General features: G+C 44.5%; 1 protein-coding gene across 1 annotated transcript in view; it reads left to right on the top strand.

Moving 5' to 3' along the window:
- The window catches only part of DTD1 (D-aminoacyl-tRNA deacylase 1), a 188,825-nt gene extending 166,540 nt beyond the window's left edge, over positions 1–22,285 (top strand). The window contains exons 5-6 of the mRNA XM_033185494.1: positions 8,377–8,548; positions 21,737–22,285. Of these exons, the coding sequence (XP_033041385.1) occupies positions 8,377–8,529 (153 nt within the window). The 3' untranslated portion in view covers positions 8,530–8,548; positions 21,737–22,285. The remainder of the gene's footprint in view (positions 1–8,376; positions 8,549–21,736) is intronic.
- Positions 22,286–22,697: the final 412 nt, after the last annotated feature.

Here is a 22,697-nt window from a genome sequence, read left to right as displayed (position 1 = left end):
TTGCCTGTTCACTCGGATGGTAGTTTCTTTTGCTGTGCAAAAGCTCTTTAGTTTAATGAGATCCCATTTGTCAATTTTGGCTTTTGCTGCCGTTGCTTTTGGTGTTTTAGACATGAAGTCCTTGCCCATGCCTATGTCCTGAATGGTACTACCTAGATTTTCTTCTAGGGTTTTTATGGTATTAGGTCTAACATTTAAGTCTCTAATCCATCTTGAATTAATTTTCGTATAAGGGGTAAGGAAAGGATCCAGTTTCAGCTTTCTACTTGTGGCTAGCCAATTTTCCCAGCACCATTTATTAAATAGGGAATCCTTTCCCCATTTCTTGTTTTTGTCAGGTTTGTCAAAGATCAGATGGCTGTGGATGTGTGGTATTATTTCTGAGGACTCTGTTCTGTTCCACTGGTCTATTCTCTGTTGTGGTACCAGTACCATGCTGTTTTGGTTACTGTAGCCTTGTAGTATAGTTTGAAGTCAGGTAGCGTGATGCCTCCAGCTTTGTCCTTTTGACCTAGGATTGTCTTGGCAATGCGGGCTCTTTTTTGGTTCCATATGAACTTTAAAGCAGTTTTTTCCAATTCTGTGAAGAAAGTCATTGGTAGCTTGATGGGGATGGCATTGAATCTATAAATAACCTTGGGCAGTATGGCCATTTTCACGATATTGATTCTTCCTATCCATGAGCATGGTATGTTCTTCCATTTGTTTGTGTCCTCTTTGATTTCACTGAGCAGTGGTTTGTAGTTCTCCTTGAAGAGGTCCTTTACATCCCTTGTAAGCTGGATTCCTAGGTATTTTATTCTCTTTGAAGCAATTGTGAATGGAAGTTCATTCCTGATTTGGCTCTCTGCTTGTCTGTTACTGATGTATAAGAATGCTTGGGATTTTTGCACATTAATTTTGTATCCTGAGACTTTGCTGAAGTTGCTTATCAGCTTAAGGAGATTTTGGGCTGAGACGATGGGGTTTTCTAAATATACAATCATGTCATCTGCAAACAGGGACAATTTGACTTCTTCTTTTCCTAACTGGATACCCTTGATTTCTTTCTCTTGCCTGATTGCCCTAGCCAGAACTTCCAACACTATGTTGAATAGGAGTGGTGAGAGAGGGCATCCCTGTCTTGTGCCAGTTTTCAAAGGGAATTTTTCCAGTTTTTGCCCATTCAGTATGATATTAGCTGTGGGTTTGTCGTAAATAGCTCTTATTATTTTGAGGTACGTTCCATCAATACCGAATTTATTGAGCGTTTTTAGCATAAAGGGCTGTTGAATTTTGTCAAAAGCCTTTTCTGCATCTATTGAGATAATCATGTGGTTCTTGTCTTTGGTTCTGTTTATATGCTGGATTACGTTTATTGATTTGCGAATGTTGAACCAGCCTTGCATCCCAGGGATGAAGCCCACTTGATCATGGTGGATAAGCTTTTTGATGTGCTGCTGAATCCGGTTTGCCAGTATTTTATTGAGAATTTTTGCATCGATGTTCATCAGGGATATTGGTCTAAAATTCTCTTTTTTTGTTGTGTCTCTGCCAGGCTTTGGTATCAGGATGATGTTGGCCTCATAAAATGAGTTAGGGAGGATTCCCTCTTTTTCTATTGATTGGAATAGTTTCAGAAGGAATGGTACCAGCTCCTCCTTGTACCTCTGGTAGAATTCAGCTGTGAATCCATCTGGTCCTGGACTTTTTTTGGTGGGTAGGCTATTAATTGTTGCCTCAATTTCAGAGCCTGTTATTGGTCTATTCAGGGATTCAACTTCTTCCTGGTTCAGTCTTGGGAGAGTGTAAGTGTCCAGGAAATTATCCATTTCTTCTAGATTTTCTAGTCGATTTGCGTAGAGGCATTTATAGTATTCTCTGATGGTTGTTTGTATTTCTGTGGGGTCGGTGGTGATATCCCCTTTATCATTTTTTATTGCGTCTATTTGATTCCTCTCTCTTTTCTTCTTTATTAGTCTTGCTAGCGGTCTGTCAATTTTGTTGATCTTTTCAAAAAACCAACTCCTGGATTCATTGATTTTTTGGAGGGTTTTTTGTGACTCTATCTCCTTCAGTTCTGCTCTGATCTTAGTTATTTCTTGCCTTCTGCTAGCTTTTGAATGTGTTTGCTCTTGCCTCTCTAGTTCTTTTAATTGTGATGTTAGAGTGTCAATTTTAGATCTTTCCTGCTTTCTCTTGTGGGCATTTAGTGCTATAAATTTCCCTCTACACACTGCTTTAAATGTGTCCCAGAGATTCTGGTATGTTGTATCTTTGTTCTCATTGGTTTCAAAGAACATCTTTATTTCTGCTTTCATTTCGTTATGTACCCAGTAGTCATTCAGGAGCAGGTTATTCAGTTTCCATGTAGTTGAGCGGTTTTGATTGAGTTTCTTAGTCCTGAGTTCTAGTTTGATTGCACTGTGGTCTGAGAGACAGTTTGTTATAATTTCTGTTCTTATACATTTGCTGAGGAGTGCTTTACTTCCAATTATGCGGTCAATTTTGGAATAAGTGCGATGTGGTGCTGAGAAGAATGTATATTCTGTTGATTTGGGGTGGAGAGTTCTATAGATGTCTATTAGGTCCGCTTGGTGCAGAGATGAGTTCAATTCCTGGATATCCTTGTTAACTTTCTGTCTCGTTGATCTGTCTAATGTTGACAGTGGAGTGTTGAAATCTCCCATTATTATTGTATGGGAGTCTAAGTCTCTTTGTAGGTCTCTAAGGACTTGCTTTATGAATCTGGGTGCTCCTGTATTGGGTGCATATATATTTAGGAGAGTTAGCTCTTCCTGTTGAATTGATCCCTTTACCATTATGTAATGGCCTTCTTTGTCTCTTTTGATCTTTGATGGTTTAAAGTCTGTTTTATCAGAGACTAGGATTGCAACCCCTGCTTTTTTTGTTCTCCATTTGCTTGGTAGATCTTTCTCCATCCCTTTATTTTGAGCCTATGTATGTCTCTGCATGTGAGATGGGTCTCCTGAATACAGCAGACTGATGGGTCTTGACTCTTTATCCAGTTTGCCAGTCTGTGTCTTTTCATTGGAGCATTTAGTCCATTTACATTTAAGGTTAATATTGTTATGTGTGAACTTGATCCTGTCATTATGATATTAACTGGTTATTTTGCTCATTAGTTGATGCAGTTTCTTCCTAGCCTCGATGGTCTTTACATTTTGGCATGTTTTTGCAATGGCTGGTACCGGTTGTTCCTTTCCATGTTTAGGGCTTCCTTCAGGGTCTCTTGTAAGGCAGGCCTGGTGGTGACAAAATCTCTAAGCATTTGCTTATCTGTAAAGGATTTTATTTCTCCTTCACTGATGAAACTTAGTTTGGCTGGATATGAAATTCTGGGTTGAAAATTCTTTTCTTTAAGAACGTTGAATATTGGCCCCCACTCTCTTCTGGCTTGTAGAGTTTCTGCCGAGAGATCTGCTGTTAGTCTGATGGGCTTCCCTTTGTGGGTAACCCGACCTTTCTCTCTGGCTGCCCTTAAGATTTTTTCCTTCATTTCAACTTTGGTGAATCTGGCAATTATGTGTCTTGGAGTTGCTCTTCTGGAGGAGTATCTTTGTGGCGTTCTCTGTATTTCCTGAATTTGAATGTTGGCCTGCCCTACTAGGTTGGGGAAGTTCTCCTGGATGATATCCTGAAGAGTGTTTTCCAACTTGGTTCCATTTTCCCCCTCACTTTCAGGCACCCCAATCAGACGTAGATTTGGTCTTTTTACATAATCCCATACTTCTTGCAGGCTTTGTTCATTTCTTTTTCTTCTTTTTTCTTTTGGTTTCTCTTCTCGCTTCATTTCATTCATTTGATCCTCAATCGCTGATACTCTTTCTTCCAGTTGATCGAGTCGGTTACTGAAGCTTGTGCATTTGTCACGTATTTCTCGTGTCATGGTTTTCATCTCTGTCATTTCGTTTATGATCTTCTCTGCATTAATTAGTCTAGCTGTCAATTCTTCCACTTTTTTTCAAGATTTTTAGTTTCTTTGCGCTGGGTACGTAATTCCTCCTTTAGCTCTGAGAAGTTTGATGGACTGAAGCCTTCTTCTCTCATCTCGTCAAAGTCATTCTCTGACCAGCTTTGATCCGTTGCTGGCGATGGGCTGCGCTCCTTTGCAGGGGGAGATGCGCTCTTATTTTTTGAATTTCCAGCTTTTCTGCCCTGCTTTTCCCCATCTTTGTGGTTTTATCTGTCTCTGGTCTTTGATGATGGTGACGTACTGATGGGGTTTTGGTATAGGTGTCCTTCCTGTTTGATAGTTTTCCGTCTGACAGTCAGAAGGACTGTCTGTTGGTCTGTTGGAGATTGCTTGAGGTCCACTCCAGACCCTGTTTGCCTGGGTATCAGCAGCAGAGGTTGCCAAAGATAGAATATTGCTGAGCAGCGAGTGTACCTGTCTGATTCTTCCTTTGGAAGTTTCCTCTCAGGGATGACTCCACCCTGTGAGGTGTGGGGTGTCAGACTGCCCCTAGTGGGGGATGTCTCCCAGCTAGGCTACTCAGGGGTCAGGGACCCACCTGAGCAGGCAGTCTGTCCGTTCTCGGATCTCAACCTCCGCGTTGGGAGATCCACGGCTCTCCCCAAAGCTGTCAGACAGAGTCGTTCGCCTCTGCACCGCCCCCGCTGCTTTCCCTATTGGACCTCAGCTGTGGGCTGTCCCCAGAGGTGGAGTCTACAGAGACAGGCAGGTTCCTTGAGCTGCTGTGAGCTCCACCCAGTTCGAGCTTCCCAGCGGCTTTGTTTACCTACTTAAGCCTCAGCAATGGCGGGCGCCCCTCCCCCAGCCTCGCTGCTGCCTTGCGGATAGATCGCCGCAGACGGCTGTGTTAGCAGTGAGGGAGGCTCCGTGGGCGTGGGACCCTCCCGGCCAGGTGTGGGATATATTCTCCTGGTGTGCCTGTTTCCTTAAAGCGCAGTATTGGGGTGGGAGTTACGCGATTTTCCAGGTGTTGTGTGTCTCAGTTCCCCTGGCTAGGAAAACGGATTTCCTTCCCCCTTGCGCTTCCAGGTGAGGCGATGCCTCGCCCTGCTTCAGCTCACGCTGGTCAGGCTGCAGCAGCTGACCAGCACCGATTGTCCGGCACTCCCTAGAGAGATGACCCCAGTACCTCAGTTGAAAATGCAGAAATCACCGGTCTTCTGTGTTACTCGCGCTGGGAGTTGGAGACTGGAGCTGTTCCTATTCGGCCATCTTGCTCCGCCCTCGGAAAGATTTTCTTGAAGCCTCTGGCCCTAAACTGGAGGAAGAGGGAAGATTTAGATAAGGGAAGATAAGTGTGTACACGTGCATGTGTGTAGGTGTTGTTCACAGCTGAGGAGAGTGTGACCAGCCTTGGTGGGGTCAAAGTGCAAGAAAGCTGACTTGCAGTGGAGGTTTGTGAAGGGGAGTGTGTAGATCGGCATCTTACTTTTTAAAACTACAATTGCGCTTTCTCAGCATCTAACTTGGACCTGTTCTTGAGTATTTATATACGTGTGTACATGTGTATGCACACTCACTGTCACCCAGGCTGGAGTGCCATGGCGTGATCTCGGCTCACTGCAACCTTCATTTTATGCCAGAATGAAGTCAGCTACACCATGGAGTTCATAGTTGAGAAGAAATCTCTCACAATACTTTGCTGATGAAGGAAGCTGTGTGTTGATTTACATTCTGACACGAACATCTTACTGTTGCTGATCCAGGTGTCACGTGCATTTTGTGGACTGCACTTATAGGTAACTCTGCTCTAGATCTGGTTTTGTTCTTATAAAGTTGACAGTTACAGTTGAAGCCTGTATATATTCATTCCACTAAGATCCCATTCTCCTCTTTCCCCTCCATGTTTATTAAAGTTGGCGTGTATTCTTCCAGGCCATAGTGTATTTGCATGAGCTCACTAGCAATATAGAGTATTATTTTGTGTCAGTGGAATCATACTGTATATAGCCTTCTGAAGCTACATTTGTTTTGTATAACATGATTTTCAAGATTTCCCTGTTTTTTTTTAATTAAAAAAAATTTTTTTTTGAGACAGTCTTTCTCTGTCACCCAGGTTAGAGTGCAGTGGCGTGATCACAGCTTACTGCTGCCTCAACCCCCTGGGCTCAAGCAATCCTCCCATCTCAGCCTCCCCAGTCACTGGGACTACAGGCATATGCCCCCACACCTGGCTAACTCTTTTTTTTTTGTTTTGTTTTTGTAGAGACAGGGTCTCTCTATGTTGCCCAGGCTGGTCTCAAACTCCTGAGCTCAAGCAGTCGCCCACCTTGGCCTCCCAAAGTGCTGCTATTACAGGCATGAGCCACCACCCCTAGCCAAGACTTGGCTGTTTTGATATATGTAGATCTGCTGTACAGTATTGCTTTAGGGGCCGGACCACATTACATGTATCTGTCCTCCTAATGTTGATGAACATTTGGGTTGTTTCTAGGTTTTTGCAAATACAAATGACACTACTGTGCATGTTGTTAGAAGCCCCCACTGTGCACACAAGTGGAAATTTATCCAGGGGAGTTTTCTGGGAGGATAGTTGCTGAGTCAAAGGTGAAGTGATGTCTTCATTCACAAAATCTAATTAGCATATTAACCAAACTTAGCTGTATTCTACAGCTTTTCAGGTATATGGGGAGTAGGAAAGAGTAAGCCAGGGGTCCCGAACCCCCAGGCCAGGGACTGGTACTAATTCCCATGGCCTGTTAGGAACCAGTCCGCACAGCAGGAGGTGAGCAGCCTATGAGCGAGCCTTACCGCCTGAGCTCCGCCTCCTGTCAGATCAGCAGTGGCATTAGATTCTCATAGGAGCAGGAACCCCATTGTGAACTGTGCATGTGAGGGATCTAGGCTGCACGCTTCTTATGAGAATCTCACTAATGCCTGATGCTCTGAGATGGAACAGTTTCATCCTGAAACCATCCCCTCTTCTGTCCCCCCATCTCATGGAAAAATTGTGTTCTATTAAACCGGTACCTGGTGCCAAAAAGGTTGCGGACCACTACTGTAAGTCAATTATTAATAAATTTGATTTCCTGGACCCAATTGAGAGCTACTGGTTGGTTGTTCATCTCTCAAAGGGTTAACTCAAAGTCTGTTCATAGTGGAAGAAATGATCTGGCAGATTGGGGGAAGTGACTCGTCTTTGTGCCTTGGATGTGGGGCAGGGACCAGCAGGGAGAAGTCAGTCCTTCAATAAGTTTCCTTCTTTTTATGTAAACTAGAAAAAGTTCACAGACTTGGTCTGGGATGGAGATAAAACTGGGTATTGCTGTCTCTTTGTTTTTTGGTCTAAGAAAATCCTATGGCTCAAAACTTGGCCAGTCTTCTCTGCTGGGTTTCTCAGCAGGCTTTCCTGGAGTGGCCAGGCTGCTGCTCAGTGTTAGATGATGGAAGCTTCTTTCAGCCATCCAGCTGATGCTTTCTTTGAAGAACTATTCAGGGAAGAAGTGGGCCCAGGTTCCATTTGAGTGAGACATCAGGGGCGTGTCCCCTGCTGGCCTGGTGGGAGCCTGAGAAGGCTCTGGTGGCCAGCGTCCCTGAGTGTCGCCACCACTCAGCCTGCTGGGAGCACTCAGTGCATCAGCTGCAGGCGAGTGTGGCTTCAGTCTCAAACCAACTGAAAACTGAGATGGTATTCAGTGTGCTTAATGCACTTTGTTTCATAGCCTTCTCTGTAATCTTCAGCAAAGAGTGACGTGTTTTGAACATTCTTTAGAAAACAAGTGGTGTGGTGTCGTGGCTCACACCTGTAATCACAACATTTTGGGAGGCCGAGGTGGGTGGATCGCTTGAGCCCAGGAGTTCAAGAACAGCCTGGGCAACATGGTGAAACCCCGCCTCTACAGAAAAATTGGCATGCACTGTAGTCCCAGATACTTGGAAGGTTGAGGTGGGAGGATCACTTGAACCCAGGAGGTTGAGGCTGCAGTGAACCATGATTGCACCACTGTACTTCAGCCTGGGCAACAGAGTGAGACCCTGTCTCAAAAAAAAAAAAAAAAAGAAAAAGACAAAAGAAAACAGCAAGAAGAAGATAACTTGATGAGAAGAAAACTATCAAAGACAAAAGTAAGAGATGAAGAGCCTTCGTGTATGGAGCTCTTCTAAGGCTGTTGAGGAAGGCTGTGGTATGGCCACTCCTTCATGCTGTGTGCCAGGTTGAATTATGGTCGGGGAAAAGTCTGAGAGTGATTACTCCTGTTACTAATGATTTGTTTCAGTGACTCGGGTGCCTGTTGGAGAAACATTCTGTGTATAATTTGGTATATCTGAACCACTGTGTTCTGCCAGGTTATCAGAAAAACCCTTTTCAATGGTTCCCACCTGGGAAGTCACTGGTGTGTGGGATACACAGGCATGTGTTTGTGTTTGTAAAATATTCTTTTTTATTTTTATTTAATCAGCTGTCAAAGCTTGAAAAACAGCAGCAGAGAAAAGAAAAGACCAGAGCTAAGGGACCTTCTGAATCAAGCAAGGAAAGAAACACTCCCCGAAAAGAAGACCGCAGTGCCAGCAGCGGGGCGGAGGGTGACGTGTCCTCTGAACGGGAGCCGTAGCTCAGGAGGCAGAATTCAGGTAGGAGCTTCCCTGCTTGGCTTCGTCTTCCCACATTTTGGGGAAGCAGCAATGAATAGGAGGGAATAGCTGCTGAGGTTGAATTCATTCATTTCACAGGCGTTCATCCATAGCTTCCTTAAATCTGCTGCCTTCTAGGATGGAGACAAAAGTTAGTGTGTTAGTCCAGTTTCACGCTGCTGATGAAGACATACCTGAGACTGGCTAGTTTATAAAGATAAAGAGGTTTAATGGATTCACATTTCCACGTGGCTGGGGAGGCTTCACAATCATGGTTGAAGGCAAAAGGCAATTCTTACATGGTAACAGAGCAAGACTCCATCTCAAAAAAAAAAAAAAATCAAGTGAAAGGGGTTTCCCCTTATAAAACCATCAGCTCTTGTGAGGCTCGTTCACTGCGAAGAGAACAGTATGGGGGAAACTGCCCCCATGATTCAGTTACCTCCCACCAGGTCCCTCATCTTGAATTGTAGCTCCCATAAATTTCCACCTGTGTGTTTCCACATGGGAATTGTGGGAGCTACAATTCAAGATGAGATTTGGGTGGCGACCACCAAACCATATCAGTTAGCAAATAAGATTGTATTTTATTCATTGAGATGCAGGAGGGTGGCATACTCACAGGCCTGGGGTGCCCACCTAGGGGTGGAACCTGTTTGTGCCACCTTCCCTGGGTGCCTGTGCCAGTCCACAGCTGCTGCTGTGATTGTCGGTGCAGAGCACTTGTGGATGCAGAATCCAGACACAGATGCACAGAGTCCACCTGTGCTCCCACATCGCCGTCCTGCTCTTAGCCACCCCAGCAAGGGGCACTGCCATCTCAGCGGTCTCCTCTCATCACCACCTGCCCTGTGTTCCAAAATCCTTCACAGTGCCTGTGTGGCACTGCCAGTTTACTTTTCCTAAAACGGCATTTTATTCTTCTCACTGTGGCTCACTGTAGCACAGAGTCCACCTTCCTGCCTGAACATCAGAGGCCTTGAAAATGTGATGCAGCCGTCTGATGGCACTGTGCCTAGTTCCTTCCCCCAGGGAAACTGTTTATTTTGCCAGGCACTGGACCAAATACTGGGCACAGATTTGAGGGACCCAGGACCTGTCATAGGGAAGTCACAGGCTCAGGGAGAAGCATAGGAGCAGTTATGCTGCAGCACCGTGCATGTGGCAGGGGTGTGAACAGGTGTGGGGTGGAGATGAGAGGTCAGGGGAGGCCCCTCAGAGGCCTGGGACCGGACCTGGAAGGACAAGTGGCAGTGGGGAGGGAGATGAGGGGCAAGGGCAGGGGAGGGCTGCCTGAGCCAAGAGAAGAGCAGTGCAAATGCTGTCTGGGGGTTGAGGGGCAAGGATAGGAGAGTTTGGGAATGGAGGAATTGCAGAATGGTGGGAGTGTTGAGTGCCAAGTGGAGTGGGAGGGCAGGGAGTAGATCTGAAGTTAGAGAAATAGGAGGTCTGGATTGTATAGGGTCTGGTATGCAACCCTGAGGAATTTGGATTTTATCCTGGGGTGGGAGGGACCTCTGAAAGGTTTTAAGTATACAAGTGACATCATCAAACACAGAGTTTATAAAGAGCACTCTAGCAGCTTTGGGGAGTGAGGCTGGAAGCATATAGGCCTATTTGCACAAGTCCAGGGAAGAAATTGTACTAGGAGCAGAGGGGAAAGAGTGGGATTGAATGATATAAAGGAAATAGAATCATTTCAACTTGGAGATTGATTAGATTGGAAGAGGAGACATCCAGAAGGATGAGGCAGGAAGATGGGGGTTGCTGATGGCACCTATTTTGGGTGTGTTGTGTTTAAGGTGCCTGTTGGCAACCACTGGTGATGCCAGTGGTCTGCCGAGTCTGTGGCTTTAGAGCTGGGGAGCCAGGTCTCGGACATACAGTTTGGAACTTTCAACTCACAGACTGTGATTAAAACCAAGTTAGAGACAGGATTCACCCAGGAAACACCAAATTGTGATAGAAGAACATCCAGAAGGTCGTTTTCAGCCTTCTCTTTCTCTTCTGAAAGAGAGCAAGGGTCAGAAATGTACCTATGAAACGGCTTTTAGGATCCACAATACCAGGAAGTGAGATATATCAGTCCAGGTGTGGTGGCTCATGCCTGTAATCCTAGCGCTTTGGGAGGCTGAAGCGAGAGGATCACTTGAGCCCAAGAGTTTTGAGACCAGCCTGGGCAACATGGTGAGACCCCCATCTCTACAAAAAAAAAAAAAAAAAAAAAATTAGCTGAGCATGGTGGCGCTTGCCTGTCATCCTAGCTAATCAGGAAGCTGAGGTGGGAGGATTGCTTGAATTCAGGAGTTGGAGGCTGCAGTGAGCCATGATTGAAGCACTGCACTCCAGCCTGGGCGACAGAGTGAGACCCTGTCTCTTAAGAAAAATGTTTAAAAAGATTCGTTAGTAATAGTTGGGCACAGTGGCACCGGCTCCCAAATAGATACGCAGACGAGAGGAACAGAATGGAGAGCTCAGGAAGGGTGGATTGTTGGTTCATAGATGGTTTTAGGGGAGGGGCTGGCCAGTGAGTCCTGTTGTCCTCTTGACTGTTCCCTCATCACTGTGTTTTCCTGCCAGTGTTGTGCAGGGAGACAACAGCACGGTGGTGACCAGCCTTGGCTTACGTATCTCATGTATGCATGGGACACTGAAGTATGCTTCAGAGGGAAGGGATGTCACATAAAACTTCCACTCCCGCCCCTCCAAAACTTCATGATAATTTGCTTAAAGTTGGTGGTCAGTTTTGGCATCACAGATATTGCTGGTGCTTCTGATTTATAATCTGTCCAGAAATCCTTAATCCAAAGAGGTGAAATGTGCTAAGTGAAGACAGAGCACAGAGTGGCCCTTTAAGATACTTTTTCAGTTGTGCTAGTTAAGTGGGTCGAGCAGTAATTCAGAAACTCATCGAGGTCTTATCTCCATCCTGCTGACTTTTGGGTGACAGTGAATAAGTTCTATGGTTTTTCTCCTATTGGAGGAAAACTCATCTCCCTCAGCAGTGCTTTGTGGAAGGCAGGCAGGTGGAAGTCATGGTGCCTGGAACTGGCCCCAGCAGCCCGGGCAGGGCGGGAGCAGGCGCGTTCCCTCCCCACCGTGTTTCTGTGTTTTCTCAGGCTTCCCTGGCTCACAGGGGAGCATGACGGAGAGAGCATCCCAGCACTGCTCCTGTCCCTTGAATGAAAGGTGCAGGGATTGACATTGGTTAGGCCAAGTTTTAGTAGTTACTTGGTCCAGAAGCAAAACAGATTGGACACTCCAGTTTCCACTCCTGGGGCTCAGGGCAGCTTCTCAGCCTTAATGCCCAGGCATGACCCATGTCTCTTCTTCCAGTTCTGTTGAAGACTGTGCCTTTCGTGCAGTGAATTGGGACCTTAACAACAGGTTCAAAACAACTTGGGCTGGGCGTGGTGGCTCACGCCTGTAATCTCAGCACTTTGGGAGGCCAAGGCGGGCGGATCATGAGGTCAGGAGATTGAGACCATCTGGCCAATATGATGAAACACTGTCTCTACAAAAAATACACACACACACACAAATTAGCTGGGCATGGTGGCACGCGCTTGTAGTCCCCGCTACTCAGGAGGCTGAGGCAGGAGAATCGCTTGAACCTGAGAGGTGGAGGTTGCAGTGAGCCGAGATTGCGCCACTGCACTCCAGCCTGATGACAGAGCAAGACTCTGTCTCAGAAACAAACAAAACAAAACAAAACAAACAAACAACTAGAATGTTTAGACTCCCATCATGAGCTTAATGAATGGGAGAGGGAGAAACATATGAGCCCCTGTCTCCCAGCAACCAGACCCAGATTACCAAGCTAAACACACTGGCAGTCACACACACACACACACGCAAATACAAATTCACAGGTGCCTTGGAGGTTTGTATTTTCAAAACAGCTTGAAGAATTTGAATACCACCTAACCGATTCCTTCCTGGTTTGTATTATTAACCTAATACATTTTATAAATTTAATGTCTTGATTTTTGCTTTATATCTGATCAGTGCTTTGAAAATCTTTGGTTTAATCTCTGAAGGGGTATAGAGTTTTGTTACTTTAAAAATTCTTGTAAAACATAACAACTCAAAGACTTCTATTTGCATTAGATTTGGCCTCAGAGTAATTCCTGTAGAGAATACACCATGGATGTTAGTGTTCTGTGGCCCCTGGGTGGCCTGGGAGTAATTTTGCTAATTCTGTGGGCAAGAAAAACACCCGAGGGTCTCATGGGCAGAGGAGGGGACAGTAACTGCGTGTGTCACAGAACGTACAGGAGAACATGCTCATAGAAGGAAAACTGAGCACATAAAAAGAAGGGCAGGCATGAACATTGCATATTTTTTCCCAACATCTAAGTTTATGAGGGAAATTCTCATGGACTCGTAGGTATCTACTTCTTGCTTCTCTCACATTAATGACATTTTAAAAACTTATTTCCTTCTCAGGGTAGTGCAGACTGGGTAGGATAGAACTTGGGGTCAGTGGTGCTATTGTGAATCAGCCAAATAGGGCCAGCCACAGAGGGGAGGCGGCAAGAGAAGCAGACCCCACGGGCAGTGTTTGGAAAGGAGGAGGCAGTTGTGTTTTCCTTCCCCTTCCCTATAAGTCAGGTTCACTGCAGCCATGCCATCATGGTGGCCCTTGGGAAGAGGCAGGCAAAAGGGGAGGAAGAGAGCCATGGAGGGAAGTTCCTGGCTGGCCTCAGCCTTCAGGTTAGGAGACTCAGTGAGAAGGAGCAGAGGGACAGATGGAGGAGAAGCTGGAGGCCCCTGGCATGTTCTGGCTGTGCTCCAGGCTGGGATCCTTGGAGTGGGGGAATGGGGGTTGGGTTGCAGGAAACCTGGAAGCCGTGAAGGGGATTCTGGAGGGAGAGCAGTGCAGGTGGCTCCAGGGCTCCAGGAGGCAGCTGCAACTCCGTGAGGTGGCAAGACACAGTCAGGCCTCAGGGCCTGTGAGAGTGCTGCCCAGCGTCGCTGTAGGGTAGGGAAGGCTCCACACCTCTGCTTGGTGGGGGGTGTGGAGGAAAGCTTTGTTGGGTCTGTGTCTGACTGTGGGTCCTGGGTAGTAGTGGTGAGGTGAGCCGGCTGCAGAGGCCATGAGGGGCAGCTTCATCAGGAGGTCGGGGGTCATGGTCTCAGCTCTTCATAGCCCTGACAGTCCCTCCAGGTCTCAGCTGTGACCTCCACTGGCCTCCTAGATGAGACTTGCAGGGGTCTGTCATTAATGAGACCTGAGACTAAGTGAAACGTGCTGGTGAGAACTGAGACGAGGCCAGGTCAGCCAGAGAGGGCCCTGGGTCCCTGAGCAAGAGACACCAAACTTCAAGTAGCCCGCCATCCCTCAGTGGTGCAGTGCCAGGGCCCAGGTGCTGAGCCGCACCAGCCACCCTGCCATGGAGGACACTGTGGACCCAGAGTACTGTTGACATTAAGGTGAGATGGAGTCTCTGTATGCTCAGGAACCCCCCTATTGCTACTCAGCGCATGGAGGCTCATGAACAAGTTTAGATCGGCCCATGAAAAGACAGAGGCCACGTTTTGTTTATACCAATGTATATGGTAGTGTCTGTGTTTTGGACAAAATGCACAAGGAAAACCATTTATTGACAGTTTACCATAGGCATCCAGTTATACTTCTTTACATCAGAGTCTGCAGTGACGGTGTCAGGCGTGGACAGATGTCCAGGCAGGGAGGAGTCCTTCAGAGCCGCCCACAACCAGCAGAGGACCAGAGCGGGGCTGGGTGCTCCTGCTTCCGAGAATTTAGCCATATTTCTGGATTTGAAGACCCTAAATGGGACCAGAACCAAGTGACAACTGGTATCCAATGATGTATTTGGGGTTTTTTGTTGCCCGTGGGTTTTGTTTTCCCTTCTGATGAAATTTGTCATCACAGTAGGCCACAAAATCACCACCAAATATTCAGATAGCTATGAGAGCTGGATTAAATAGTGACAGACAGAAGGTGACCCTGGCATGTGTTTTGGTCCCCAGAACAACAGCAGCCCCCTCACTATGAAGGGAGCAGCACTTTTCATTTGCTTTTCTTTAAAAACAGAAAGAGCCCTAGGGAATCTGGCAGGCCCTAAGGGAGCGGCTTTGAGTTTCCAAGGCACGAGAGAGAAAGAAAAGGCAAAAGAAAGTTGAATGAGAAACTGCATGATCTTGGGCATATTTTTCTTTGAAAATGTTTCAAAACCCTTCATGGTTCGGAGGACATTTCCAGGGCATTGACATTTCTCTATCACATTGCAAATGTTGCTTCCTATTTTACCAAGTGGACATGAAACTGCTAAAATTAACTTGTGTTTTTGTCCTCTGTCTCAATCCTTCAGGCTCTCTCACCTTGCTGGGAGGATTCGAGGTTTCCTATGAGGATGCAGCTCTATTATTTCTCCTTTCTGGCCACCACTAAAGGCGCTAGGGCCACCTCTCACTAAAAGAATGTGGTTTCTGATTTGATTGCAGGGTCAAGGATTGCCCCATTTGAGTATTGACTTAGCTGCTGTAATTAGGGTGCGAGAGGAGCGTGCTCCTGACCGGCGCCCCACATTTCTGTCTTCAAATGGCAACACACTTAAAACCAAACAAGAAAGTGTTTTGGAAGCTGCCATGGATTTGCTTTTTCAATGTGGCCTTGGTCTGAATAGTAAGATATGTCCTTGTTGAACACACTTCTTCCTCATGAGCTAGAGCAGCTGAGTGTGTGTGTGTGTGTTTCTGTTCAATCCCTTTTCACTGCTCTTTTCACCATATAAGGTAGGACTCCTTTCATTCTCCGAGCTTCACTTTGCTTCCCTGTAATCAACATTCATACCACATTTTCATGTCCGTGTGCTGGTATTTCATGGTATAAAACTAGCTATGTCTCTGGGTAGTGTTTTTATCTTTTTTAAACTTAAAACAATTTTTTTTTTTTTTTTTTAGTGGTTGCCCTGGAGTTTACAGTATACATTTTTAACTAGTCTAAGTCCACCTTGAATGACACTCTACCACTTCACCTGTAACAGGCACCTTATAACAACAGTGTATTTATTCCCAGTGACATTGCTATCATTCATTTCACTTTACATATGCGATACTCACTCAATACATTGTCACTATCATTACCTTAAATAGTTTTTTTTTTTTTTGAGATGGAGCCTCATTCACTCTGTCACCCAGGCTGGAGTGCAGTGGTGCAATCCCTGCTCACTGCATCCTCCACCTCCCAGGTTCAAGCGATTTTTGGGCCTCAGTCTCCTGAGTAGCTGAGATTAAAAGCATGCACCACCACGCCTGGCTAATGTTTTGTATTTTTTGTAGAGATGGGGTTTTGCCATGTTGGCCAGGTTGCTTTCGAACTGCTGGCCTCAAGTGATCCACCCACCTCAGCCTCCCAAAGTGCTGGGATTACAGGAGTGAGCCACCATGGCCGACCTTTCCTTTGTTTTTGAAGGATAATTTTGCTGGTATAGACTTCTAGACTGGTTTGTTTTTTGTTTTTTTTTTGATTTGCCTTTCTTTAAAAACAGAAAGAGCCCTAGGAGCCTCACAGCCCTAGAGGAGCAGCTTTGAGTTTCCAAGGCATGAGAGAGAAAGAAATATTTAAACATTTTCAATATTTAGATTTTTATTCCTCTCTCCTTGTTTGCAGTTTCTTATGAGAAGTCCCCTGTAATTCTCATTCTTATTGCTCTGTAGGTAAGGTGAGTTCTCCTCACCCCACCCCCAGCTCCCCGCTTCTTCAAAATTTTGTCTTTGGTTTTCTGTGGTTTGGATATGACATGCCTAGGTGTGGTTCTTGCCTGATATTTTCTGAGCTTCTTGGATCTGTGATTTAATGTCTGTCATTAAGTTTGGAAAGTTCTCGGCCATTAATACTTCAATACCCCTAGCTTCTTCCACAATTTCCTCTTTGTTCTCTCTTCTCCTTTTGGTATTGCAGTTATATACATGGCACATCTTTTGCAATTGCTCTACAGTCTTGGATAGTGTGTTCTTTTTTTCCCATTCTTTTCCTCTTTATTTTTGGTTGGGAAAGTTTGTAATGACCTGTCTTCAAGCTCACTGATTCTTCGATTCTTCCTTGGCTGTGTCCAAATTATTCATGAGCCCGTCAAAGTCATTCTTCATTTCTGTTGCAGTGTTTCTGATTTCTGTTATTTCCCTTTGTTTCTTTCTTGGAGTTTCCACCTCTCTGCTTACATTACCCATCTGTTCTTGCATGTTGTTTACTTTTCCATTAGAGCCCTTAACATAGTAATCATGGTTTTAAAAAGTTCCCTGTCTTGTAATTCCAACATCTGTGTCATAGCCCCAGTCTGATTCTGGGGATCTTTTTAGGTCCACTGACTTTGAATTTGTAACTTTATGCCTTTCAATACATTTGGGAAATTTTAAGTAATATCTCTTCAAATATTTTTGTCTGCCCCATTCTTTTTCTTCTTACCTGGAGGTTACCGTTCCAACCTTAAGTGTCACTCTGGATTTTTGCTATCCATGAGGTTGGTTTGCTTCCTCACTGATGCAGAGTATGCATGTTATGTTACTTTACCAGTAGTGGGACTGGATTTTCTCTATGCACAGGCTTCCACCTCCATTATTTATTAGAAAATAAGTTGGCAAGAAGCTGGCCATGATTAGTGATTCTGTCTATTGCTAAGGTGCAGAGCTAGGCTTACAAATAATTTAGAGTGTGCCCTCTAATACAGTAGCTACTAGCTGCATGTGGCTATTTAGATGTAAATTAAAATTAAATAAAATTTAAAATTCACATTCTCAGTCACAGTAGCCATATTTCAAGTGCTCACTAGCTATATACAGCTAGTGGCTGCTGTTCTATCATTGCAGAAAATTCAACTAAACAGCACCAACCTATAGGGATCAAGTTATGATTTTGAACCACTATCATCTGAACCACTTTCAGTACTATAAGACTGACATTGGCCAGGTGTGGTGGCTCATGCCTGTTATCCCAGCACTTTGGGAGGTCAAGGTGGGTGGATCACCTGAGGTCAGGAGTTGAAGATCAGCCTGCCCAACATGGTGAAACCCCATCGCTATGAAAAATACAAAAATTAACCAGGTGTGGTTGTGCACACCTGTAATCCCAGCTACTCAGGAGGCTGAGACAGGAGACTTGCTCGAACCCAGGAGGTAGATGTTGCAGTGAACTGAGATCGTGCCACTGCACTCCAGCCTGGGCAATGAAGAGAGACTCTGGCTCAAAAAAAAAAGAAGACTTTGAGATATATATATATACACACACACACATATATATGTATATACATATATATACACACACATACACATACATACACAGTATACATGGGAAATAATAGATGGGAGAATAAGTTAGAGCCAAAAAATAAAAGCCAATTGCTAACAGAGTTTGTTCCTACCACTTTCAGGTGACATGAATTTTTCCCCATGCTTGTTTTATTGCATTGCATTAAACTTTCTGTTCATAATTAGGAATGATTCTTTTCATGTTCTCATCTGTGTAGTCAGGACCATCAGCTCTCAAGCAAAGGAAGAGATTCTCTGCTTTGACAGTTCAATGGAGGGAGCTTGCTGGAATCTAACAGTGCTAGAAGGTCAGAGTGAAGCCTGCATTGATAACTTCCCAGCAACTCTCATGTTTTTGCATAGAACAGCCTTACTTTTCTAGGTAAATGAATTCAGATGCAATTACCAGCTAAGACCTGAAATAAGTAGGTAAAAAAAATCTTGATCCTTTTAACAGTGATTTGGAGAACAGATCTGTGGCATGTGTGTGTTCTAAGTCTAGCACTTGTATCCTGTGGTTGCTTAAATGGCCTGAAGCCAGAAGTGGGTCAGTTGGAAGTCTTTGAGGGATTTAGTGTTTACATGGGCTGTGAAGGGATTCTTTTCTTCTGGTCCTGGGCTGTCCTCCCTGGAGATGTTCCTCACTGTCCCTGGTGGTTGATGGCAGTAAAAGAGAACTACAGCAGGTGGAGGAAACTGGTGGTTCCCCTAGCCTCTTTCATAAGACTATGAAATTGTGGTGCTCAGGTATCAGGCACCTCTTATTACTGCCTGTCAGGTGTGCCCCGCCTCCAGGTCGTGTCTGTCCTCAGTAGCTCATGTGACGTACATGCATTTGGAAATAGACATCATCCCTTCAGTAGCTCTTAGAGGGAGGCACATTACCCCTTATCCAGGGTTTCTGGATTTCAAGCCTCAATGGTCCACCCTTTTCTGGAGAACCATGTGTTTAGCTTGAACAGGACTTCTGCTCAGCACTTCTAATTTGGCAGATGGACCTCACACATAGCTCACTCCCATCTTCCTCATTCATGCTTCCAGCTGTGTGAGCTGCGTGGTCTCCAGCTACTCCCGGTCGGTGGCCAGCACCCTGGCTTCTGGGTTATTCTATAGTTCAAGAAAATAAGAAGAGATATATATATATATATTTTTTTTTTTTTTTTTTTTTTTAGGCGGAGTCTCGCTCTGTCGCCCGGACTGGAGTGCAGTGGCCGGATCTCAGCTCACTGCAAGCTCCGCCTCCCAGGTTTACGCCATTCTCCTGCCTCAGCCTCCCCAGTAGCTGGGACTACAGGCGCCTGCCACCTCGCCCGGCTAGTTTTTTTTGTATTTTTAGTAGAGACGGGGTTTCACCGGGTTAGCCAGGATGGTCTCGATCTCCTGACCTTGTGATCCGCCCGTCTCGGCCTCCCAAAGTGCTGGGATTACAGGCTTGAGCCACCGCGCCCGGCCAAGAAGAGATATTTTTAGCAAGTGAGACTAGAAATAGAGAGCAATGTCTGTTGACCAATCCATGTATTGTAGTGGGCAGTGGCTTTCGGCTGGAACAGTGTCCACTGCTGGCCAAAAATCTCTTGTATGTAGTTTACAAATCACTCATGGTACTAACACTGATCTTATGATTAGGCCAGCCCATTCGTGTTCCTGGTAGTAGCAGAGTTAATTCTAAAGGTATACTGAATGGTTTGTCCTTCAGGTTAGATGCTTTCTAAAGTTCTTATGCCTAGGAAGTTTACCTAAAAACTTTGAGAATCCATTGGCGAAAACTTCTCAGGATCTCTTCCAGTTCTGTGTTTCTCTAGTAGGGAATAGAAATTCCTAAATCATCTTTATCATATAAAATTTCTTTTGAAAGCCATTTTTTTATTACAAAGTTAACGCGCATTCATAGAAAGTATAAAAAATGCCAAAATACCCGAAGAAGAAAATAAAAATCATCTGCCACCTTATCATTCTATGATAATTATTATTAACATAGTGCTTTGGAACAGTTTTTCTAAACAGATAATTCTACATCTGTTTCTCTAACTTTACAAAGTTGCAACTGCTTTTATCATTTAACAGAATATCTTGAGCATTTCTCTAGGTCATTCTTTTACTGTGTGCTTTATAATTTCCATCTGCACATCAAATATTTGAAGACTAAATTTATTATCACAATGCATTAAAAATGTAGAATATTGTAGAATATTTAATTGAAGTAAATGTAAAAGAAAAATACATTCAACCAGGATTCCAGAGCTCATCTTAAGTTCAAAACCAAAGATTTTAATCTGTGCCAAGAAGATGAAGTTTCTCAAAGGTCAATGTGGGGAACAATTCCATAATTTCAGTTACTGGTATTGAAGGTAGGGAAAGAAGTATGAATAGTCCCCAGGTCCTTAATTTGGGTTAACATCATCCACATAATATAATAACAAATGGGTTGTTTCTAATAACTAAAAACTGAAAGTAATATGGTCCCCAGGAACGATGTTGTCTGTTCTCCACCCACTGGTTGTCTTTTAGAAAGCTCTTAGGAAGGTGTGCAGGACTCTTACAGGTGGGTTTGGGGGTACGAGGGTAGGCCTTGGGGACATGGTGGCAGACAGAGCTGCAGAGCGTGGGCTAGCTGTGGTTCCAGCTTGCCTTTCTCATGTCATGCACAGGGACTTCGCTCTCCAGCTGCGGAGGGGAATGAGGGCTGTTAGTCTACGGAAGCATCTGCTTGTGATACAACCCTTTCTTAAGAAGGTGGCCTGCGCTGGGTGTATCAGGAAGCACGTCCATGGAAATGGCACTGCCATGGCATACCGACTCTTACTGAAACCTTTTGCTTTTACTGAAGTCCATCCAATTAGAATCTAGATCTGAGGGAATAGAAACTCCTCTGTTAGGCTTTAGATTTAGTTTAACTCTTGGATGACAAGTGCGTGCATCACAGATCTCGGCAATATTAGCTGGTTTTTGTTGTAGCCTCAGAATTACAAAAGGAAACCTGAGACACTTGGACTTCTGTACCAAAAAGTCAGGTATCCTTTGAGTGGTATTTAAAATATCACAAGACGAAGCATTTAGTTTATTCCCCATCCCTGCATTTCCTTAAGCTCCCCATCCCTCTACCTCCCTCATTGTTAAAAGGATTTGGAAATGATGCTTTTATATCTCTTTTCTAGGGATTTGTTCATTTCATCTATGTTGTCTAATTTGTGAGTCTAAAGTTTCTCATGATATATTCCTTTTATCTTTTTAATGTCTGTAATGTCTGTACTGACGTTGCCTCTTTTGATTCCTGATATTGATAATTTGTGTCTTCTCTCTTTTCTAGGTAAGTCTGGCCAGAGACTTATCTATTTTATTGATATTTTTATTTTTATTTTTTCTCTCTTGCTTTTTTCTGTTTGAAATTTCATCAGTTGCTGCTCCTTATTATTCTCTTCCTTCTCTGCTTGTTTTGGGTTTACTTTGCTTTTATTCTTTAATTTCTTAAGGTAGAAACCCAGATTATTGATTTGATAACCTTTTTCTTTTCTAATATAAGTATTTAATGCTGTGAATTTCCCTCTAAGCCCTGCCTTAGGTGAATATCACAAATTATGATATGTTGTATTTTCATTTACTTCAAAATATTTTCTAATTTGCCTGGTGACTTCTCTGATGCAAAAGCCATTTAGAAGTGTTTTCAGATACTTGGCTTGGTGTCTTTTGCTCTAAGAATGGAGCTGTAATGAACTGGAGACTCTTTGAGGAGAAGATATTGGGGTTTATACATGGCAACATGGCAGGTTTTACAGTGAAGTGATACACTGATGCTGGTGTTGCTGTATGAGCTTGAAAACATCTTCAGCTACTTTGTTACTCTTATATGCTTATGCTAATAGAATCTCAAGGCAAATATTGGGATCCTTCTTAACATGTCTTCTTTGGTCTTTTTAGTGTGTTATCATTGGGCAGAACTGGATCCTGAAAAATTCAAGATGCTAAGCACCTACACTACTTTAAGAATTTGGAACTGAAACATGAAGAGGAAGACAAATAAGAAGTTGGGAACCTGATTGGCTCTGCAAAAAACACCAAAGGACCGTTTTGTCATTTTCTGTTGTTGCTGTGGTGGAATGAGGCAGTGGGCACTGCCGGTGGCTCGGGGGGTGGGTGCGCACGTGGTAGAAGGCATGCGCTTGTGCCCCCCACAGAAAGGCTTTGTTGGTTTCTGCCACATCTTGGCTTGCTTTTGGAACAGGCTGGCCTAGCATCATTTGTCATCAAGTCCACTGTGGTGTATTCTGCGTATCCATGGCGGGGGTTCTCCAACACACTCACACTGTCCATGTTCTTTTTATTGCTGATTCATAAGCCAGGGCCCTTGTTGAAGTGTCAAGAGAGCAATCATCAGTGATAATGTATTGTGTGAGACCTTTGCATCTTGTAAATTTTCTCTTTTTTCTAAAAATAAATAATAATAAAATCCTAAATCTCAACAAACCACTTTATTATCAAACAGATTCTGCTATGTTTCTGTATAACGATGATGTCCATAGAAATGCAATGTGTCTGACCTCTCTCTGTGCATATCTATACTTCTTTTCAAATAAGCCTCTTGCAAGAGGCCTTCTCTGACCGGCCCACACAGGCTCCTGAGGCCAGGTGGGAGCCTGTCTATCCAGTTTACAACTGATGACATTGTACTTGGAAATGAGATGTCAGGAAAAGGGAGTATGGCTCAGAAGGGAGTCCAGTTTCAGTTGGCCACAGTGTTCTGAGACCAAGTGTGGAGCCACATCTGGTGTATCCACCTTTGGGAGGTGGAGAAAGGCCTCAGCATGGTGGGTGGTGCAGATACCATTTATCCAGTAGCTATGTGGTTGTCCATGTATCCAAGTCACCACACCCAGCACTC

The sequence above is a fragment of the Trachypithecus francoisi genome, unplaced genomic scaffold (genome assembly GCF_009764315.1).
Source record: "Trachypithecus francoisi isolate TF-2019V2 unplaced genomic scaffold, Tfra_2.0 Lachesis_group21, whole genome shotgun sequence".
NCBI classification, from domain to species: Eukaryota; Metazoa; Chordata; class Mammalia; order Primates; family Cercopithecidae; genus Trachypithecus; species Trachypithecus francoisi.
Note: the sequence above shows the minus strand (reverse complement) of the source record. Positions and strands in the feature narration are given on the sequence as shown.